Here is an 18,313-nt window from a genome sequence, read left to right on the forward strand (position 1 = left end):
GTTGCTGTTGGTGTTCTTAGTTCCTTATACTCTGCTGGTGGTTATTTGTTTAAGTTTCTCGTTTGCTTTCTTCGCTCTGATATGTTTCGCACATCATCTTTCATCATTTCATCTATCTTTCGTCGAGAACTTAAAATAATGACAGAGGTAAAACCGAAACAACTAAAGTTTTGTGAAAATTTATTGGTAAATAAAATAAATAATTTGTTTTTTTTTTGCATACTTTTTTCCACTTTGATTAACAGAACTCGAAATTTGCTTAGCGTAGAAACATTGAGTGATAATACCAAAAATACATTTAATTAACATATGTATGTGTAAATATATATATATGCATTTAAATAAGTGTGTGTAAATAGAAAATGTCTGTGTATATGTGTGAATTGCTCGGCACGATCTGTTTCAAAAAAAAAAAGAGCCTCGCCTTGGTCAGTTTTGAAATATTAGAGTTTTGGGGGGACTTGGCGGTTGCTGGACTGATTGTAAATTATAAAGTTACAAAACTCAACTCAACAAATACGTTACTATGAACTGAACCCATTGGGTTTAAGCTACAATAAAATCATCTTGACCACAGCCAAAGTCTGAGCGGATATAGCCAAATCGCCAAATCTGGATCTGAATCCGTATCTGGATCTCGATTGGCACTTAAGTACGCAGTTGAACGACCATCCGCCCAGGCTTCTTCCATATTTTTCGCGTTTGGCAGGAGGCAAATGGATTTGAGAAATCCAATTAGCTCCCTCGATTTGCTTCTATACACTGAATGCTTTAGTTTCTGAGTAGTAGGAAATTACATTTACATATATGTATGTTTGTTTTGTTTTTTAAAATTGCTTCGATCAATTTTAACTAGCTCACAACTGAACACGCACTCCCCGGGATGGGGAATACATTTTTACATGGATTCTACTACACACACGGCATCGAAACTCGTTAACAATAAATATATTTGTAAAGATATATATGTTATGTTCCTCTATGACCAAGCTTTGTTATATATATAGGGTTCCTGATTTCATCGCTTAACAAATACAAGTTACAAAATCTTTCTCACTTTTGCTTCGAATCAAACTGATGTACAAAGTCTTGAAAGCAAAACGCAGGCTCAACTGACATTAATATATAATATTAATAATAGAGCGCACAATTGATTAGTTTCTAGATATAAATACAAATTTATATTTGCGTAGAGTAGGTATGTGTAAATGTTCTCAAAGCCCTGAATGACATTTTAACTTCCTGTTTGTCAATTCTCCTGTACTTTACTCTTCTCACAGTTTACAAAAAGGGGAAAATGGGACGTGATTTTAATTTATTTTCAATAAATTTAATAATATATAGTACAATAGTTAACAACATCGCACAATAGCGTTATTAAAATTTCTTTAAGAAATATAAACATTCATTTCACACACATACAAATGATCGTTCGTGTCCTGTGGCTCAGTATGTATGCGTGTTGGTGTATGTGTGTGATTGTGTTTTTGAGAGCGATAGGATTTTCAGGTCCTTGTCAGCCCTACTGATTTTGTATATATAAAAATAGCGTTTTGAAATAGTTAATAATTAAAAAAAATATATAAGTTTATATCTATGTTTACAGCGTTACACAATCAATCAAATTTTGATCACAAACAATCAGGAGCGGGGGATGACAAACACACTATTTTGGATAAGAATATAAGTTCTGCCTAGATCTCGAAGTCTTGTGATCATGATTCAGTTAATTAGTGCACAGTATCTCTATTTCATCTCAGGAAATTGCTTTAAAATCTTCGCTGCTATACAAAACTGGATGTTGCCCGACCTCAACAAGAGTTTGCATACCTCATCCTCATCCTCATCCTCATCACTCTTGATCATTCGCCTCTTTTGTGGATTCCTACGGATCTACGAGTCTGAGCTGAATTCTAGGCTACACACATAGTTTACAATCTAGTTTGAGTTTATTTTTGTTTGCTCTTACTTTTCACTATGTGTGCTAGACACAAACCCCGAATCTGAAACATAACACGAACATGAGTAACACATTTGCACAAAATTTGAACAATGAACTAATTAGACAATTATTTAATAGATTCTAATAGACGGTACCCAACCCAATTGATTTTTTGTTTTGGCTCCGATCCAATAACGGATCGCTCGGATCAGATTTAACTACAATTACTTTTGAAATTCTACCAAAGTTTGAACTGTGCGGTACAAACCTCTAACGATGTGTAAAATGATTGCATTATACATATTCTTTTCCGCCCATTCGATCTATATAAACACCTATATAGAAATATCCTCTGGCTGAGTGGGCCTGACTGCAGTACCTAGTCCAACTTGATCCCACTGTCATCGGGATCGACGATGTCCACCAGGTTTTTCTCCAGCTGCAGCATCATTCCACTATCGATGCCGCCCTCGAAACTGTCCTCCGACATCAGTTGCGGTTTCCTGCCCCACACCGGCTGTTGCTGCTGTTTCCGGGAAGATATTTAAATATAAGATTATACACTGGTTGCAAAGCCTTATCAGTTAGAAAATTCATGTTATTCACTATGCCAAACCCATAAGCAAAAACAGTTTAGATTGCATAAATAGATAGAAAGATAAATAGTCACACCCCTCCTAATAAAACCAGCACACCTACCTTATTGGCATTGAAGCTATCGTTTCTGTCGCTCTTAAAGCCGCCATATCCCAGATCAAAGTTGTTCCAGTTGCCGGTCGTGCTGCTCTTGGGGCAAATCGGGCCGTAGATACTCAGCATGGAGGAGCCAGTGGGCACATCGAATGTGGACGCATCGTCATCCAATATGGAGTCTGATCGTACAAAGTTCGCTGACTCTTTACCCGTATTGTTCCAGAACAGCAGTGATGAGCTATGATTGTTGTTGTTGTTATTGTGGGAGTTGCTATTGTTGTTGTTGTGGTTGTTATTGGATCGCCGGAACAGAGGCACTGCATCCACATCGACCTCCGGGACCCTGTCCAGATCTATGCTAACACTATTCGGCGGTTTCTTTTCATAAAATGAGGTATCAGCTGTTGCGGCTAAAATCGACAACGGTCGGCTGGGGTTCGGCTTGCTGGACGGTGGCTGCTGCTGTTGGGGATGCTGTGGAGGATGCTGCTGCTGCTGCTGCTGTGCCAGGTATGCTTGCTCCCACGGGTTGCCCAGATGGAAGACATCTCCACCGCTGCCGGGCAACATGTAGCCCTTGTGCACGTTGCTGTTCACACTAAAGTTCGGTGGGTTGGCATTGCGTTGCGTTGGTGCTATCGGGTTGGCTTGGTATTCTCTAGGCGAAGGATTTCTGGGCGTGCCAACGCCAAAGCCGCTGAAGCGAGAATCGTAGCGGCTGGGCACTATGAGCCGGGTAATGGGACTGTGATGCGACGGATGAAGCAGGGGCGGCTGCTGCGGTGGGAGACCACCACCTGGCGAAAGTCCCAAGCTGGGATCCAGATATCCCCTAGGAGAGCCCATATAATGCATAGGCGACATAGGTAACATTGGTGGCATGTTACCTAGAGGCGGTCCCTCCTGCTCGCCTAGTGGTTTCTTTATCGCTCCTACGCCTACCGCTGGGGGTCCCTGCAGCGCCAACGGTGTCTTCATGTGTTTTCCTCGATTCCGTGCACGATAGCGTTCTACCTCCTCCTGGGAATGGGCAAAGGTGCAGCTAGAACCTCGGGGACACACCCGCCGCACATTCAAGTCCCTGCATAAGCTGATCTTGTACTTGGGATTGCTATTGGCCGTCCCACCACTGCCACCGCCACTGATGCCGTCCTGCGCCTTGCGCACTCCATGGTGCTGAAGAAAGTTCACCAGTCCAACGACCGAATGGCGCACTGCATCCAGGGCCTCAGCCAAATCCGACCACGGGGCAACCTCCGCACAGGGATCAATGTTGGCCAGGTACTTCAAATGATGGTGCAAACTGGACAGCTTCGCAGGATCACTGGTCCGCTGCAAGGCGATGACCAATTCCTGGACTGATTGAGCAAAGGAGCTTGGCGTCTGCAGCTTATCGATGATGCTCTGCATGTGACTCTTATGCAACACGTCGCCATACAATAGGGAAGACCACTGTTCCGGTGCAATACGCAGACCCGCCTCGGTAGCTATCTGAACGATTTGGGCATCGTGCTCGCGGCGCAAGGCGTCATACGTACGGAATTCCTCTTTGAGCTGCATCAACGACGAGTCCGCCTCCCGCTTGGACACCTTGAAGCAGCTGGCGCGGTAGAGCAGCTGTACCACATGTCCGATACTCGTCTTGGAGGCCTGTGGAAACTTCGGCTCCAGTCGCTGCACGACGAACATGACCAGCACTTTGCGCGAAAGCGCTGATCCCTCCTCCAAGGCCAGCAGCACCAGTTTGAGCACCTCCTCCTGCATGGCGGGTCCAAGGAACTGGCATCCTCTTGTTCGCACTGCAGCCCACAGATTTGAGCTCAACTGTTGGGGATTTTGGTGCTGCAGGATCAGCTCGGTGACTGTGCGTTCGCCTAGGGATCTGGCTGCTCGGAGCGCTCTCACCCGTCCCTCCTCCTCCATCAGCTGGCAGTTGACCAGGGTAACCAGCTTCCGTAGCATGGGTCGAGTAAGAAGATTGCCATTTCCGTTCAGGTTGAGGAAGGACTTCAAGTGCAAAGCCAGCTCCTCGATGCACCGCTGACCCAGTTGGTAGCACTTAAGGTGCTCCGGCTCCAGCTTCTGCACACTGGGCGGTGGTGGTCCCAGCTCGAGGAGCTCCGAGTCCTTGACCAACTGGAGCAAGGCATGGTTAATGGGCAAATTGTCGATATCGCTGACAATCACGGTCTGAGAAAGGAATTACGGCAAATCGATTAGGGTTAGAACAATATTTAGATGGAGTTTAACTCACCTGATCGAAGGGACACTGCCGGTTGTAGAGGGTCGTCAGGCATAGCTTGCAGATGGTGTGCCCGCAGCCCAGACTGACCGGACATCGCTGGCTGGCCGCGAATTCATTGCAGCAGATGGGACAGTTCAGAAAATCTGTCCATGAGGGAGCCTGAATCGGCATGCTGTGCGTAAAAGACATAAAAATACCAATTAAAATGATATAAGGCGAAAGGTAAGAAAAATCTTATTTTAATGGCATCTTGGTGATATCGAAAGCTGAAAATATTACCCGAATTAGGCTTTTTCAACATTTTATATTCATATATATTATAGGAATGGCGGAAGTTATACTGCCTTTGAAAGTTTCATAGCATGCATGTGTAATATTTCTTATCTTGGTTAAAGAAATCATGCTACAAATGTACACACATATGCTCTATGGGTTATTCAAATTATATCCTTATCAGATTTAACATCATCATAAACTTTAGTTTTTTCTGAGAATGAATTCTAATTTTTGGAACGGACTTGTACCAGGCTATATCTATAAGTCGAATCTTAATGGAAACGATCTCAATAAGATCAGTATAGAAACGAACTATAAATATGAGTTAATTATCGATCGACAAAAGGGTAACTCGTGTAAAGATCTAATTTCGCATAAAATATGTGCGTTATTATCGAATTGATGTAACGATGAAAGTGACGTGACTCAAGATAGACTTATTTTCCATTTACAACGATCAAAAGTGGCACAGTAAAAAGTTTCGCTTTCGTCTTTTTCTTCTTCTTGCCTTACCCCCAACGTCAGCTGTCGCGACACGCACACACTTGCGTGCTCCCCCCACACAGACACACACACACAAGCGCACACTCGTCTGCTGCTGTTTGTGTGCGGGGGCATTTGTACACGCATGCAAGTATATCTGTATGTATATATAGCAAATATATATTTTCATACCCCAGTTGCACTTCCTGGAGAACTTTTTCGGATCTTCAAGTGCTCCAAGGATCGCTTATGATCCTTTTGAGAACCCAGGCAGAGAGAGCCACTCACACACACACGCATAACTGCCTTAATGGGGGACACAAACGTAACTCGCTTTCAACGTCATCAAGCATCCGCTTTCTTTTGAGACGCGAACAAAGGGAATTTTGGGCAGTATCCTATGGGTTGTGCCAACCCAAGGAATGGCACCTTCGAAAAGTAGGGCCACAGGCCAGTGAAAGGTCCTTGAAACGAAGTAATCCCCCAGGAAAAACACTGAACTGCACGAAAATCTCTCCCAACGTTTTTTTTTCGTTACGTTTCACTTTTCACTCTGCTTCGTGAATTTCGCAGAAACTCGGTTTAAAGCAATTTTTGGCACTGGTGCTGCACAGACTCACCTTCAAAATGCACATATTATTGCATTAAAGGTACGAAAAGATGTTTTTTAATTTTCATTGGATTATTGTAAGAAATTTGGGAAGTTGCAATCAGTATGACCGCAGGTGACGAGCGGCGGAATACTGAATCCAGCTGGATGAAAACGTTCGATGAGTTGCTACACTGCTTGCGCGAAGGGTCGCACTAGGCGCACTCAGCTGATTGCGATAAGCAGTTATCGATTTTGATTAGCTATCTATATTTGAAATTCGATAACCTAATTTTAAAGCATTTTTTGTATATTGGGTATAAAATTATAACACATGTTTAATTAGAAAAAAAGAATAGCTCGTGTAAGTGCTAGAAGACTGAGAAATATTTCCGATTAAAAGTACAAACACATATTAAATATTTACATCTAAGAAACTTTTAGTTCTTGTAAGTAAATTTCGCATAAAATGTTATTTTATTCAGTTAACTACAATTGTTTATCGTACATATTCAATGTACATAATATTTCTATGGTCTGTGCAGTCGAGTTGTTAGTTATAGGGCGTATATTCCAAAACTGTCGCAGAGTTTATAAAACTCAGGTATGAAAATCTATTTCTTGGCAGCAGCTGCTCCATACGCAGAGGCTTTGCTGATCTTCGAAGCATTCACAGCGTATTCCATGAGGCTATAGACTGGAAGTAAAAGTTGTAAAAGTTAAAAATATATCCTCGTACACTACAATTTCTCAACTTACAGCCTCCCAAAATGGACAGAACCGTGATGAAGCCAAACCAGTTGCCGGCAACCAGCGAGGTGACCAAGTAGTGCAGGATGCACAAGACGGCAAAGGTGGCCCAGCCCAAGAAGTTGAGCAACGTGCTCAGGCGCGGCTTGTAGATCTTCTCGGGCACCTCCTTGACTCCGGAATTCTTGAAGAAGCTGCCGGTCTCGTGGAAGCTGTCGATGATCTTGTCCTTTTCCGCAAAGAAGTCCTGCATCCAGGCGGCGGCCTCCTTCTCGCCATCGGGAACCACGTCCAGTGGCACTCGGCGAATGTACATGTACGGTTCCACGGGCTCGCCGTTCAACTGGGACAGCATGGTGGGCTTAGGCTGTAAATCAATTCAAGTTGCAAAATGTAATTTATATTTAAAATATATGTATTACATATAAGATCTTAAGTTCTCACCTCGGCATTCTTCTTGAAGGCCAGATTGATGTCGTAGATGGCAGGACAGATGCCACGCATGGTGGGCAGACTGGTCGTGAATCCCTTAGTGCGCGGAATGAGGTGGTGCTTGAGGACGGGAAGACCTCGCTCCTCGGCGAACTTGACGGAGAGCTCATGCTTGGCGGGTGTGAAACGGGTGCCCTCCGCGTTGAGCAGTAGCCACACGGGATCCGGATAGGAGAAGACCTCCTTCAGCTGCGTCTTGATCACCACCTTGTCCTTCTCGAAGTTGCGGTCAAGGAAGATGAATTCGGCCATCCACCAGACCCATCCCAGAACCGGAACATAGCGCAGCATCTTCTTGGCATACGCCTTGGTGCCTCCCAGATTGCCCAGCTTGTCGGTGATCATCCAGGCGGTCAGCCAGTCGATCTCGTACGTGTGGTTCATCAGGAGCAGTCCGTGCTCCTTGCCAAAGAACTTCTGCTCGTCCTGGGGATCGATGTACACCCTCAGCTTGCTGCCCGCATACCATTCCGCCACGCAGACAAGGACTGAAATGTGGGGATAGTTTTAAGTACCACTTTTACGTTATTTCATTTAATTATCAAATGTAAAAACTAAGTGCTTTATACAAAATAAGACCTTGCGTATACCTAATCTAATCAGGAAAACAGGAAGTGTGCTGAAAACTACACTATACTTAATGTGAATGAAATGTGAAACATTGATACTCATAATAATATGATGATAATCTATATTTATATGATGGTTACTTACTGCAATAGAAGGAGTAGTGCAGATAGTAGGCCAGACTGCGGGATAACTTCTTATCGAAGGGCCGCACGAGGAGAATCAGCAGGAGCTGGCCAATGTTGACGAAGAATCCGCACGTGAAGAAGGTCACGGCGATCAGCAGTCGCCCCAAACCCCGTAGATGCGACATCCTAGGCTAAAAATAGACGCAACTCAATTAATTCAGTCCGTTGGAGAAACGTTTACGTAATCGAAAGTCGAAAGTCATGACTGCAATGCAGTTCATAAATATGTCCAGCGCGCGATATCGACATTTGATTATATGGCCAGCACTCAAACTTTGCTCCCAATGTGTCATGAAAATTGAAATGCTTAAATTATAGTACCGTAAACACACACACACCCACGCACAATACACTGTATTGGTACAGTAGACACTCGTATAGCATGCACACTTGGAAGTTAAATTCTTATCGTTGTATTGGGAATTTCCAACGGAAAAACGAATTTCATAATCAATTAAGATATTTTTTATTACATAGTTCGACGAGGAAAATCGATCTAAGTTCTACAATCCTCACGTTGAATACCACATTTTTTTTTATCAATTGATATTAGCAATGATAAAGGCAATGCCATCAGTACAAATCGTTTTTGAACTCAGCACGTTTCAGTTTAACTTCGCGACAGTCCACTGTTTCATTTACACACACACTCACTCACCTATCTTAGCGGAATCTTAACAATTAGAGACCAGGAAGTTGCAACTTGTTCTACCAACCAGTAGAATTCGACTGAATGAAAGTGACTCTTCTAGGCGGCCCGGGCCCCTAGTGATTGGATCTCGTCGATAGTACAACCCAGAAACCCACAACTAACACTTTTAATCACCTGTTATCAGTCAATTGGAATGGGCGACACTGCTTATCGGCGAATAAAGGCGATTTTATGCTTGGCGTGTGGTTGTATTGATTGTATAGCCAAGGGCAAGCAGTCGAACTAACGGAACGTGCGCTGCTTCCGATCGTTACAACTGATAAAGAACCGAACGTGTGGGGAGAATGCTGATAAACACAAATATTTCGACACGACGTGGATAATTGCTTTGCTTATTGCTCGTTTATTGCAACAGTTCATTCCTGTATAATAAGTAACTTTGGAAAACTTTTCTGGGAATCTCAAAAACAATGTATTCCAAATTTTACATTTTTTTCTACACACGTATATTCTTTTTATTCAAATATCCAGTTAAGAAATACTGTTGGTATTTTGTGTTAAGGTCACTCTTTAGGTGCACTGCTTGCCTGTTCGCACTTATCAGCCGCCCTTATCAGCGCACTGCTTGCCGTACGCCTTATCAAAAACAACAACAAACTCACGCTCTCACGTTCTGTTTAATTTAATTATTGCAATGCTCGCCAAAATACAATTGATCAAACAATTAAATTTCCACTTAGGTGTACAACTACCAACTACGTACGCAAATTGATGGCTCCAGTGTGCGGGAGTTACCTCGTAACCATAAACTTAGACAAGAAAAACATGCACTTCTGTTCAAAAACACTTTAAATCGTCCGGACAGGAATCGCGAATTGATCCATTTAGCAGAGAGATTTGTGAGAGGACTGCTTTTACAAAGTCACTTGTAAATAATTGAGTTCGACGACAATCGAAACTAAATGCGAATTCGAAAGTTACTTTGCGACCGGCTTGGAGGATCCATAATTAGATGCCTTGCTGATCTGCGTCTTGTTGATGGCCTGACCCATGAGCCAGTAAACTGGAACAAGAAAACATGAATATCATTAAGATTTACAAAAGTTAAGCTTTTGGAGAGAGAAGAACACATTAGAACGCGGCTTATATGCTTATATACTCCAAAAAGTTTTTAAAACTTTAAGAATGATTGCTAATGCCGTCTAATGTACCATCCTCCCTAAAGATTGAACACCAAACTTACAAAGTCCCAGGACGGAAAGGGCCGTGATGAAGGCCGTCCAGTTGGCCGCCAACAGTGATGTGATCACGTAGTAGAAAATGCAGGACAGAGAGAATACCGCCCAGCAGATAAAGTTCACGAGTGAGCACAGCCGGCGTTTATTCACATAGGCCGGCACCTCCTTTATGCCGGACGTCTTAAAGAAGCTGCCCGTCTCCAGGAAGCTATCGATGATCTTGTCCTTCTCCACGAACAGGTTCTGCAGCCAGGCGGCTGCCTCTTTCTCGTCCTCGGGAACCTGTTCCAGTGGAATACGCCGCATCAGCAGGTGCGGTTCCACGCTCTTTCCATGCAGCAGACTCAGCATTGTGGCGGGGGTCTGAAAGTTCAATTGCAAATTAATTAACTCCGGTCTATAGCCTTTTAGTAGCTAATATCTTTATAAGTTCCTTTTATAACTCGCTTCTGCGAGTTTAATTTAAGACCATAATAAATTGCAATTTGCTAAGTTCTATGCACTTATCATTAGAACGACAAGTTACTCCGATTAAAAATGAAGGTTGCTATGTGGCCAAAGTGCTAATAATACTGATGACACGTCTAAGGTAAGGAAAATAAGCCAAAATAAAGAAAAGAAGTTATAAAAATGACCACTTTGTTAACCTGAAATGTTATTCCAATTTATCTCGAAGAGCATCGATCTTAAGAAATCATGACTATTCAAAGTTTAAGTGAGTTAATGCGACACTTCTTTTATGAGCAAGATAATCGGATTAAAAGAAAAGAAATTAGATTAAACGGGTATTATCGAACTGGCTGATAAGCCTTATCAAAAATATACATATATGATAATCTTTGCCATGCAGAATTCTGCATTAAATGTATGGCACAATAAAATACAGTATTACATAACTAAAAGTGCTTTTTTAAAGGATGTAGCTGGAAGATTGTCGCTATAATTACCTTATCTGTGGGCCTGTACGCTAGATTAATGTCGTAGATGACCGGACAGAGACCCCGGATGGGTGCCAAACTGGCGGTGAATCCCTTGGTGCGCGGGATCAAGTGGTGCTTCAGCACCGTCATGCCCCTCTCCTGGGCGAATTTTACGGATGCCTCGTGCTTGGCGGGAGTGAAGCGAGTGCCCTCGGCGTTGAGCAAAAGCCAGGTGGGATCGGGGTAGGAGAAGACCACCTTGAGCTGCTCGGTTATAATGGTCTTGTCCTGGTCGAAGTTGCGGTTGAGGAAGACGAACTCGGCCAGCCACCAGCCCCAGCCGATGATGGGCACGTAGCGGATTGCCTTCTTCGCATAGGCCTTGCAGTTGCCCAGCACGCCCAACTTTTCGCAGATCATCCAGCCGTTGAGCCAATCGATCTCGTATTTATGGTTCATGATCAGAAGGACGTGCTCCTTGCCGGCATGCTTCTCGAAGTCCTCCTTGTCCATGTAGACAGTCATCTTGCTGCCGGCATACCAATCGGACACGAAGATAAGTTCTAAGGGATTGGAGGTATTATGTTTCTACTTCTAATCGGAACTGGTTAGGATATACTCACGGGAGTAGAGCGAATAGCAGGCATAGTACATCAACTTGCGGAAGAGTCGCTTGTCTATGGGCTTGATAAAGACGTGCATCAGCAGCTGGATAAAGTTGATGCACAGCCCGCTGGTGAAGAAGGTGAGCGCGATGCACAGGTGTATCAGTCTCAATTGTTTCAGCTTCTCCAGGGAACCCATTTTGATCTGCAAATAGCGATGTTTAACCAATAAAACGGCCGTCTTTACGTAATCACTACTTTAATTGTAGGTTGTTCCCCCGGTAGTGCTCGTAAACCCGCACTTTATGGTCCCGACGGTGGAACACCTAGTTTATGACCACTACACAAGGTTCCCGCACTCACACGAGCTGCGTTTTCTTCAATCAAAAGCACGCGGCCAAGTTAAAAGAAAGCGTGAAATCCGGGAAGTCAACCACCTGCACCACCAGCTGGCAATGGACTGGGGCAACCGCCGCACGGCAGACATATTCGCCAGATATCGGCGGGAGCTATGGGCTATAGGCTATAGCTTTTGCTAAGGCCGCTACCAGAGGAGGAATCTAATCAGCCTTGGCCAATCGATGACTTCTCCGTTGGAAATAGCTACAGGCGCTGTGGACAAAGTCCGGCTGACCGACGGATAGTCATTATGGGGCAGATACTCGTACTTCACAGTGGAAGCTCGCGAAAGTCAATAATCTTTAGAATGAGTGGGTTTATGGGGACCAAAGTGTGCAAACAGTTTAGCAAAAAATTGATGACATTTAGGTGTCATTTTTAGTGCTGGAGGTGTTTCAAAAACTACTAAAGTTTAACAACCGTTTTAATGATAAGTAAAACTTTAAAACTTTGAACCAATTAAAACTTTTCGTTAAGGTGTTTACCCTTTCATATTTAGTGAAAGTGAAAGATATTATATATTAAGCTTTTTATTTAGTCATGAATTAAAAAGTTTAGAAACGTGTTTAGAATAAAGATTAAAAAACAAAATTTCATTTGTATTTCTACAAAGTTATAAACAATGGTTGTAAAACGACCAATGATAAAGGTCAATCTTTTATTTTGACACGTAATATAAAACTGGGACTGCATATGTGTATTTACATGCACAATGGAACACACTACGTTTTTCTAACAGAAATTATTGCATTCAGTTGACAAGCACTGCTTTTTTTTAAATTTCTTAAAGATGATAATGGGATTCAAATCCAATGAAAAGAGGAGTACGTTTCATGCCATTCCTTATGTACTGAATCAACCGAAAATTCGCCGCGCCAAATTGATTGGTTTTTTGTTGCACTCAATTGGTGACCCCGACGTTGATTGCTGAACCCATTGCATTGAATTAGTTTACTTTTTCGATCGTCCACTTTACATAAAGTACAACAAAAGAGTTCTTGCGCACGGCCATGCGCCTGTGTGCGTGTGAGCATGCATATACGTATGCATGTGCTCAGCTGGCGCACGTGTGCGAGTGTGTGTGTGCGGGAGAGGCGTGGGGTGGCGTGACGTGGTTAACATTTATGGTTATCAGTTCGCGATCAGCGAGTCCATCGCCACCCACAAACGATCAATAAACAAAGTTCAATTTGAAGGGCTGTCTATCTGCAGCTGCGCCGTTCTTATCGGTTATTCCCTGTTACGCATATGCACATATATATACAGAACATATAAGTAGTATATGGCACTGTCGGTCGTGCCCTTTGTTTCGAGTGTCACTGGGCGGGAATCGGTTGCTAAACACTGGTCACTACTATATGGTTATCACTCGGCGCCGTCGTGCCCGCCATTTACCTTTTTGGCAATGTTTTTGTGCGAATTGATTTGTTTTCTTTTGTAAGCCAAACGGTATGACCGTTCGAGTGCAATGACGATGAGACCGGTGGACAATCGGAAAATCGCCACTTTTGCCTTTAGTATTTTTCAATATTTAGTATTGGCCACCAGGGCTGTCAAGCTGCAATGTTGTAAAGGAAATCTTAATAATTTGGCTAAAGATCTGCATCGATTATATCACTTATTGCTTATTAATGATTGATTTTTAATCAAAGCTAACTTTTCAATAAACCAAAATATGTAACTCATCAGTTTTAGACAACTTTTCCCAATTTAGTTATTTGGTTTTTAGATTTGAAATGACCGAATAACCCCGAAACTAGTAATATTTACATTCCTCAATAAACAATTAAAAGTACTAACAAGATCAAAATTCGATTGCTTGGTTCTTAGTATGAAAAAGGTATTTTATTCAGTATTAATTAAGCCTTTCCCGAAACGTGATTACCCTATTGGTTTGTGTCCCTACTAAATGCCTGTCAGAAATTATTCGTAGAATTAAACGGCGAAATTTTTCTCGCATTTGGAAATTGGATTTTCGCTGAAAGTAAACGCTTAAAAAGTGGGATAATCGCGAATTAGCCTATTTGGGGTCTTGGGCCATTGTTTTAAGTGGTTTTAAGCAACTAAAAAGGTGAGCTCGTCGGCGGATCAGAAAATTCAACCGGCAGACGCTTTTTTGTTGGCCAAAAATTTGCAGACGTGAGCGCGTGAGTTTTTGGGGGGGTTAATGCCAAAAGATGTACATACCTGACCGTCGTCCAGTTGCAGGCGTAATGTCCAACGAGATCTACGACTCCTCCAATTCGCAGCTAAGTAGCGACGAGTATAGCCACGAGGAGGAGGAATACGACGCCCTGATGGACGCGGCGGTGAGCAAGCAGCGACCACAGAAGACGAAATCCAAGGAATCCGAGTCCGAGAAACCCGGAAATGGAGCTCCGGAATCGGAGGCTGACACTGAGAAAAATGAAAAGCCGGATGACGAGGCGGTTCCACCTTCCACACGCTCAGAAACAATCCGTCGGATCCGCCAATTGCAGTTACAGCGGGGCAGGCTGCCCAATCTTTACTTCAAGCGTCGCAGTATTCGTTGGTAAGGCTTACTCTCCCAAATAACCTACCGAAACTCTAATCCTATCTTATCCGATCCCACTTCAGGCTGCGACCCAATAAAATGGACTACAACAGCTATTTTGACGGCCTGATGGACTTGCTACCCAAGCGCAAATTGAAGCACCTGGTTCGCTTCCATGCCAGGCAGCGCAGGACCTACGACAGCAGGAGCAACAGTCGTAGTCGCAGCCACAGCCGCAGTCTTAGCCGAAGTTGCAGTCGTAGCCGCAGTCGTAGTCGTAGCTATTCGCGCAGCCGCAGCGGCAGTGATTCGCCGGAACTTATTTGCCTTGACGACACGGAGAACGAGGATTCGCCTGAGAAACCAGAGCAAGAGCCGACAAGGGTTACGCCCATCAAGGAAAATATGTCTACGTTTCCGGCACCGCCCCAACTGAACTACGATATGCCAGAAAGGAAGAAGGCAAACCAACTTGGAAACAACGAAAACGGTGCGTCTATCCTCGACGAGTTCCTGGTAAAGAAGGACCCCCAGGAACCGGCCTTCGACTACGGAAAGCTCTCAGCGTCTCGGGAATTGGAACAGGCTCTGAAGGACCAGTCGCAAGATGCGCCAAATGAGGCAGAGTCGCTTGTGGTTGATGCCACTCTTAAAAGACGCCGTTCGGTAACACCGCCCGAAAGCGACGAGAAGCGCAACAATGAAGTAGGCAAGGATGATGATGTAATTGGGTTTCCAACGGTGCAGCAAAAGAAGCCAATAGAGGCAGCTCCACCATTAAATCTCCGAATGTCCAACACTCCATCGGCTAATCCTCTTCAGCGTCAGCAGGCTTTTAAGCTGAGCACACCGTATACCCTGGCTTCGCCTTCTGCCGCCAATCAAGCTGACTCTTTCAGTTTAAATACTCCATCGCCAACGGCCACCCAAATGCAGATATCCTATCCCAACGAAAAGCTGTCAAATAACATTAAAGGTAATGCGACATTCTCGCTTCAACAGGCAGCTTTAGCCCAAGTCGCTGCATCCTATGCTGCTGCACCACAAGTGGCTGCCCTCGCGCAGAGAGCTCCGTCTCAGGTTGCTCCACTACAACAAGCCCCCGTACAACAGATGCACTTTCCAAGATCAGTTCCACCACAGCAGCTTCCTCCACCACAACAGCGAGCTCCACCACAGCAACGGGCTACAGCTCCATTCGCTCCACCACATAGATCAGCTCCACAGCAGCTAGCTCCTCCACAACAGCTAGCTCCTCCACAACAGCGAGCTCCACCACAGCAGCTAGCTCCACCACAGCAGCGAGCTCCGCCACAGCAACTAGCTCCACCACAGCAGCTAGCTCCACCACAGCAGCTAGCTCCACCACAGCAGCGAGCTCCACCACAGCAGCGAGCTCCGCCACAGCAACTAGCTCCACCACAGCAGCTAGCTCCATCACAGCAGCTAGCTCCACCACCGCAGCAGACAGATTCATCAAGACCAGCTTCGGTGCAGACTTCGACCCCTCAAAGGTATTCTAATCCACATCAGTTTGCCCAACCACAGCAGGTCCATCAAACGCCAGCTCAACAGCATCCTGCTCCAGTGGCTGCTCCCAACTTTGCGGTGCCCCAGCAGCCGCAACCCCGTCGATCGGAAACAGTGAGCACCCAGACGCAGGGTTCGGGGTCACCAGCGGCTTCTTCTTCGACAACCCGCCAAAAGTCATTTGTTGATCTCAACAACAGTGATGCAAACTTCCATTTTCGCGTCAAAGAACTTTTCGATGAAATTAACTCGTCAATGATTGATAAAATTGGCTCGGTGCCCGATGAAGAAGATTCATTGAAAAAAGAGCGCGAACGCATCGTTGCGGATCTTGCAGTCCTAGATAAGCTGATGGCCCAGAAAGAGGATGAATATAACCGACTGCTGTACTTGAGTCACATTAAGAAGGAGCTACTTGATCGAATAGAGCGAAAGGAGCGTACGATGCTTGTTAAAGACCTACTGCCCATCCTTGTCAACAAGTGCTGCACCAAGGATATCAGTGAGGTGCAGACGATGCTAGAAGAGGAAATCGATTCTCCAATGACCCCCAAACATAGTCTGTCGGCAATTGAAAAATTACTGAATTATGCCGAGTTAAACCAGAACATCATACACACTCTGCGCGGGTAAGCTTTAAATGTTTAATTCTAAGAATCCTAAGTTAAAATTGATCGTTTTCAGTTCCTTGGGTTTTAATAAACGCACACCGGCCGTATCTCCGCGCCATTTCGAGGATGACCAAATGCTATTTCGTAGAGATTCCTCGTACGTAAATAATCTATCATCGCGAGATCAGCGATACGAATTTCGGGATGCGGGAAATGACAATCTGCTAGAGCGCAATCCAGACAGATATCCGCCAGCCAAGCGACCAAAGCTAATCAACTCGCAAGACAGGTGAGAAAATACAAATTAAACATAGAAACACATATACTAGAACATATTATTTTAACGTCATATAATTTCTAGAAACCAGGACATGGAAAGCTCCTCGACACATTCGTCTAACAATCTTTCAGAGTCGCTCCGCAAGATTAGGTCTTGGACAAATTTTTCGCATATTAGTAACGTCTCAATGGGGGACAATAATTCGGATAATGAATTACAGATGGATCCGCTGTTCAACAGCAGTCCGATGGCCTCCCATCGCCAACTGGCCAATAGACAGGTATGCACTTAATCACAATACTTTAGACATTCCCCGAAAATAAGTGTTTCCATTTAGTCCTACCAAGAACAACATTCCGCTAATATCAACGACCAAGAGAATGCCAAAAAGGGGCACAAGTACCACAAGCACAAGTCTCACAAGCACAAGTCCCACAAGCATAAGAGCACCAATAAATCCCAGGGTGAATCTTCTGACACCATCAACGGTAACACAGGTAGGCAATGCCACGAGTGCAAGCTCGATGGAGCCACCGTCGTGTGCTCCACCTGCCAGAATGAATGGTACTGCAGTCGTCTTTGCCAGGTAAGCAATTAGGGATTTATTATGCATTTTATGCATTTTTTTAATTGTTATACACTGCGACGCATTGCAGGAAAAGTACTCATGTTTACCTATCTTTTACAATACATTCGTTACAGCTGAAAGATTGGGACACACATCGCAGCACTTGTGGCATTTAAAGAGACTTCCCGTAGGACATCAGCATTACTAAACCATAACTATATAGACGTATCGCATATGCACTACTATATTTACTCAACCGTGTAACTCACTGAAGGATACAGGACACTGGCGGACCATTTTCAATTGCTTTTCATTGAATTAAGTGAATCACAATTTAAAATGTAATATGCCTAGCTATTATAAGTTGGTAGGGTTTACATATAATAATTATAATTCCTTTTTAAGTGCGCAACTAAATGTATGAATTTAGAGATTGAATCCAATTTGCTATGAACAACTCGCGAAATTCCTTTTGTTTCAAATCGGATTGATCAAATGTTCCTCGTTTTCCCACTTTATCATTTTTTGTTTGAAAATTAAATATAATTGACTTCTTGGTTGCTACATAAAAGATATCTATTTAAGAATTAATATATTTATTTTAATTCCGTGCTAAAGGCAAAATAAACAAGTTTATATTTATGTACAAGCAATTTTTATTAAATTGTTGGGAACACTATTGAACCAAAAAGTATTAGTTCAACGAAATAAAGAAAATGATAATACGTTTTAATAAAATTTTAGAAAGTGTTTTGAAATTGGTGCTTATA

At 43.7% G+C, this 18,313-nt stretch overlaps 4 protein-coding genes across 8 annotated transcripts; 1 reads left to right on the forward strand and 3 right to left on the reverse strand.

The window, feature by feature from the left end:
- Nucleotides 1–1,154: 1,154 nt before the first annotated feature.
- LOC117139489 (roquin-1) lies at nucleotides 1,155–6,385 on the reverse strand. Of its 2 annotated transcripts, none has more exons than XM_033301810.1 (4): nucleotides 6,260–6,385; nucleotides 4,890–5,052; nucleotides 2,642–4,825; nucleotides 1,155–2,465 (listed from the first exon to the last, which is right to left on the reverse strand). In XM_033301810.1, exons 2-4 carry the CDS (start codon nucleotides 5,049–5,051, stop codon nucleotides 2,322–2,324), a joined length of 2,490 nt encoding a protein of 829 aa, XP_033157701.1. In that variant the 5' UTR covers nucleotide 5,052; nucleotides 6,260–6,385; the 3' UTR covers nucleotides 1,155–2,321. The 2 variants fall into 2 exon arrangements, with proteins under 2 accessions (XP_033157701.1, XP_033157700.1); XM_033301809.1 differs by having other exon boundaries at nucleotides 1,155–2,468.
- Nucleotides 6,386–6,682: 297 nt separating this feature from the next.
- LOC117140437 (1-acyl-sn-glycerol-3-phosphate acyltransferase delta) lies at nucleotides 6,683–9,143 on the reverse strand. Of its 2 annotated transcripts, none has more exons than XM_033303360.1 (5): nucleotides 9,052–9,143; nucleotides 8,185–8,356; nucleotides 7,423–7,958; nucleotides 6,988–7,345; nucleotides 6,683–6,925 (listed from the first exon to the last, which is right to left on the reverse strand). In XM_033303360.1, the coding sequence occupies exons 2-5, from the start codon at nucleotides 8,348–8,350 to the stop codon at nucleotides 6,843–6,845; spliced, it is 1,143 nt and encodes a 380-aa protein (XP_033159251.1). In that variant the 5' UTR covers nucleotides 8,351–8,356; nucleotides 9,052–9,143; the 3' UTR covers nucleotides 6,683–6,842. The 2 variants fall into 2 exon arrangements, with proteins under 2 accessions (XP_033159251.1, XP_033159250.1); XM_033303359.1 differs by lacking the exon at nucleotides 9,052–9,143 and adding an exon at nucleotides 8,884–9,031.
- A 392-nt stretch (nucleotides 9,144–9,535) lies between these two features.
- Nucleotides 9,536–13,530, reverse strand: LOC117140436 (1-acyl-sn-glycerol-3-phosphate acyltransferase gamma). Of its 2 annotated transcripts, none has more exons than XM_033303357.1 (5): nucleotides 13,435–13,530; nucleotides 11,659–11,845; nucleotides 11,063–11,598; nucleotides 10,121–10,478; nucleotides 9,536–9,940 (listed from the first exon to the last, which is right to left on the reverse strand). In XM_033303357.1, the coding sequence occupies exons 2-5, from the start codon at nucleotides 11,837–11,839 to the stop codon at nucleotides 9,855–9,857; spliced, it is 1,161 nt and encodes a 386-aa protein (XP_033159248.1). In that variant the 5' UTR covers nucleotides 11,840–11,845; nucleotides 13,435–13,530; the 3' UTR covers nucleotides 9,536–9,854. The 2 variants fall into 2 exon arrangements, with proteins under 2 accessions (XP_033159248.1, XP_033159249.1); XM_033303358.1 differs by lacking the exon at nucleotides 13,435–13,530 and adding an exon at nucleotides 12,004–12,023.
- A 415-nt stretch (nucleotides 13,531–13,945) lies between these two features.
- LOC117139615 (serine/arginine repetitive matrix protein 1) lies at nucleotides 13,946–18,281 on the forward strand. Of its 2 annotated transcripts, none has more exons than XM_033302069.1 (7): nucleotides 13,946–14,186; nucleotides 14,242–14,572; nucleotides 14,638–16,713; nucleotides 16,769–16,984; nucleotides 17,057–17,255; nucleotides 17,313–17,561; nucleotides 17,678–18,281. In XM_033302069.1, exons 2-7 carry the CDS (start codon nucleotides 14,253–14,255, stop codon nucleotides 17,717–17,719), a joined length of 3,102 nt encoding a protein of 1,033 aa, XP_033157960.1. In that variant the 5' UTR covers nucleotides 13,946–14,186; nucleotides 14,242–14,252; the 3' UTR covers nucleotides 17,720–18,281. The 2 variants fall into 2 exon arrangements, with proteins under 2 accessions (XP_033157960.1, XP_033157959.1); XM_033302068.1 differs by having other exon boundaries at nucleotides 14,248–14,572.
- The last annotated feature ends 32 nt before the right edge of the window (nucleotides 18,282–18,313 follow it).

This window comes from Drosophila mauritiana, chromosome 3L, assembly GCF_004382145.1.
Source record: "Drosophila mauritiana strain mau12 chromosome 3L, ASM438214v1, whole genome shotgun sequence".
NCBI classification, from domain to species: Eukaryota; Metazoa; Arthropoda; class Insecta; order Diptera; family Drosophilidae; genus Drosophila; species Drosophila mauritiana.

Excerpts from the sequence above, each read along its gene's own strand:
- LOC117139615 (XM_033302069.1), top strand. The coding sequence starts at position 14,253 with ATGTCCAACGAGATCTACGACTCCTCCAATTCGCAGCTAAGTAGCGAC. Across the intron at positions 16,714-16,768 it reads ATCATACACACTCTGCGCGG|TTCCTTGGGTTTTAATAAAC; the intron begins GTAAGCTTTAAA and ends GATCGTTTTCAG. Across the intron at positions 16,985-17,056 it reads CTAATCAACTCGCAAGACAG|AAACCAGGACATGGAAAGCT; the intron begins GTGAGAAAATAC and ends TATAATTTCTAG.
- LOC117140436 (XM_033303357.1), bottom strand. The coding sequence starts at position 11,839 with ATGGGTTCCCTGGAGAAGCTGAAACAATTGAGACTGATACACCTGTGC. Across the intron at positions 10,479-11,062 it reads CGTACAGGCCCACAGATAAG|ACCCCCGCCACAATGCTGAG; the intron begins GTAATTATAGCG and ends TTGAACTTTCAG. Across the intron at positions 9,941-10,120 it reads CCTTTCCGTCCTGGGACTTT|TTTACTGGCTCATGGGTCAG; the intron begins GTAAGTTTGGTG and ends TTCTTGTTCCAG.
- LOC117140437 (XM_033303360.1), bottom strand. The coding sequence starts at position 8,350 with ATGTCGCATCTACGGGGTTTGGGGCGACTGCTGATCGCCGTGACCTTC. Across the intron at positions 7,346-7,422 it reads CCTTCAAGAAGAATGCCGAG|CCTAAGCCCACCATGCTGTC; the intron begins GTGAGAACTTAA and ends ATTGATTTACAG. Across the intron at positions 6,926-6,987 it reads TCTGTCCATTTTGGGAGGCT|TCTATAGCCTCATGGAATAC; the intron begins GTAAGTTGAGAA and ends TTTTACTTCCAG.
- LOC117139489 (XM_033301809.1), bottom strand. The coding sequence starts at position 5,051 with ATGCCGATTCAGGCTCCCTCATGGACAGATTTTCTGAACTGTCCCATC. Across the intron at positions 4,826-4,889 it reads GGCAGTGTCCCTTCGATCAG|ACCGTGATTGTCAGCGATAT; the intron begins GTGAGTTAAACT and ends TTCCTTTCTCAG. Across the intron at positions 2,469-2,641 it reads ATAGCTTCAATGCCAATAAG|CAGCAACAGCCGGTGTGGGG; the intron begins GTAGGTGTGCTG and ends TCCCGGAAACAG.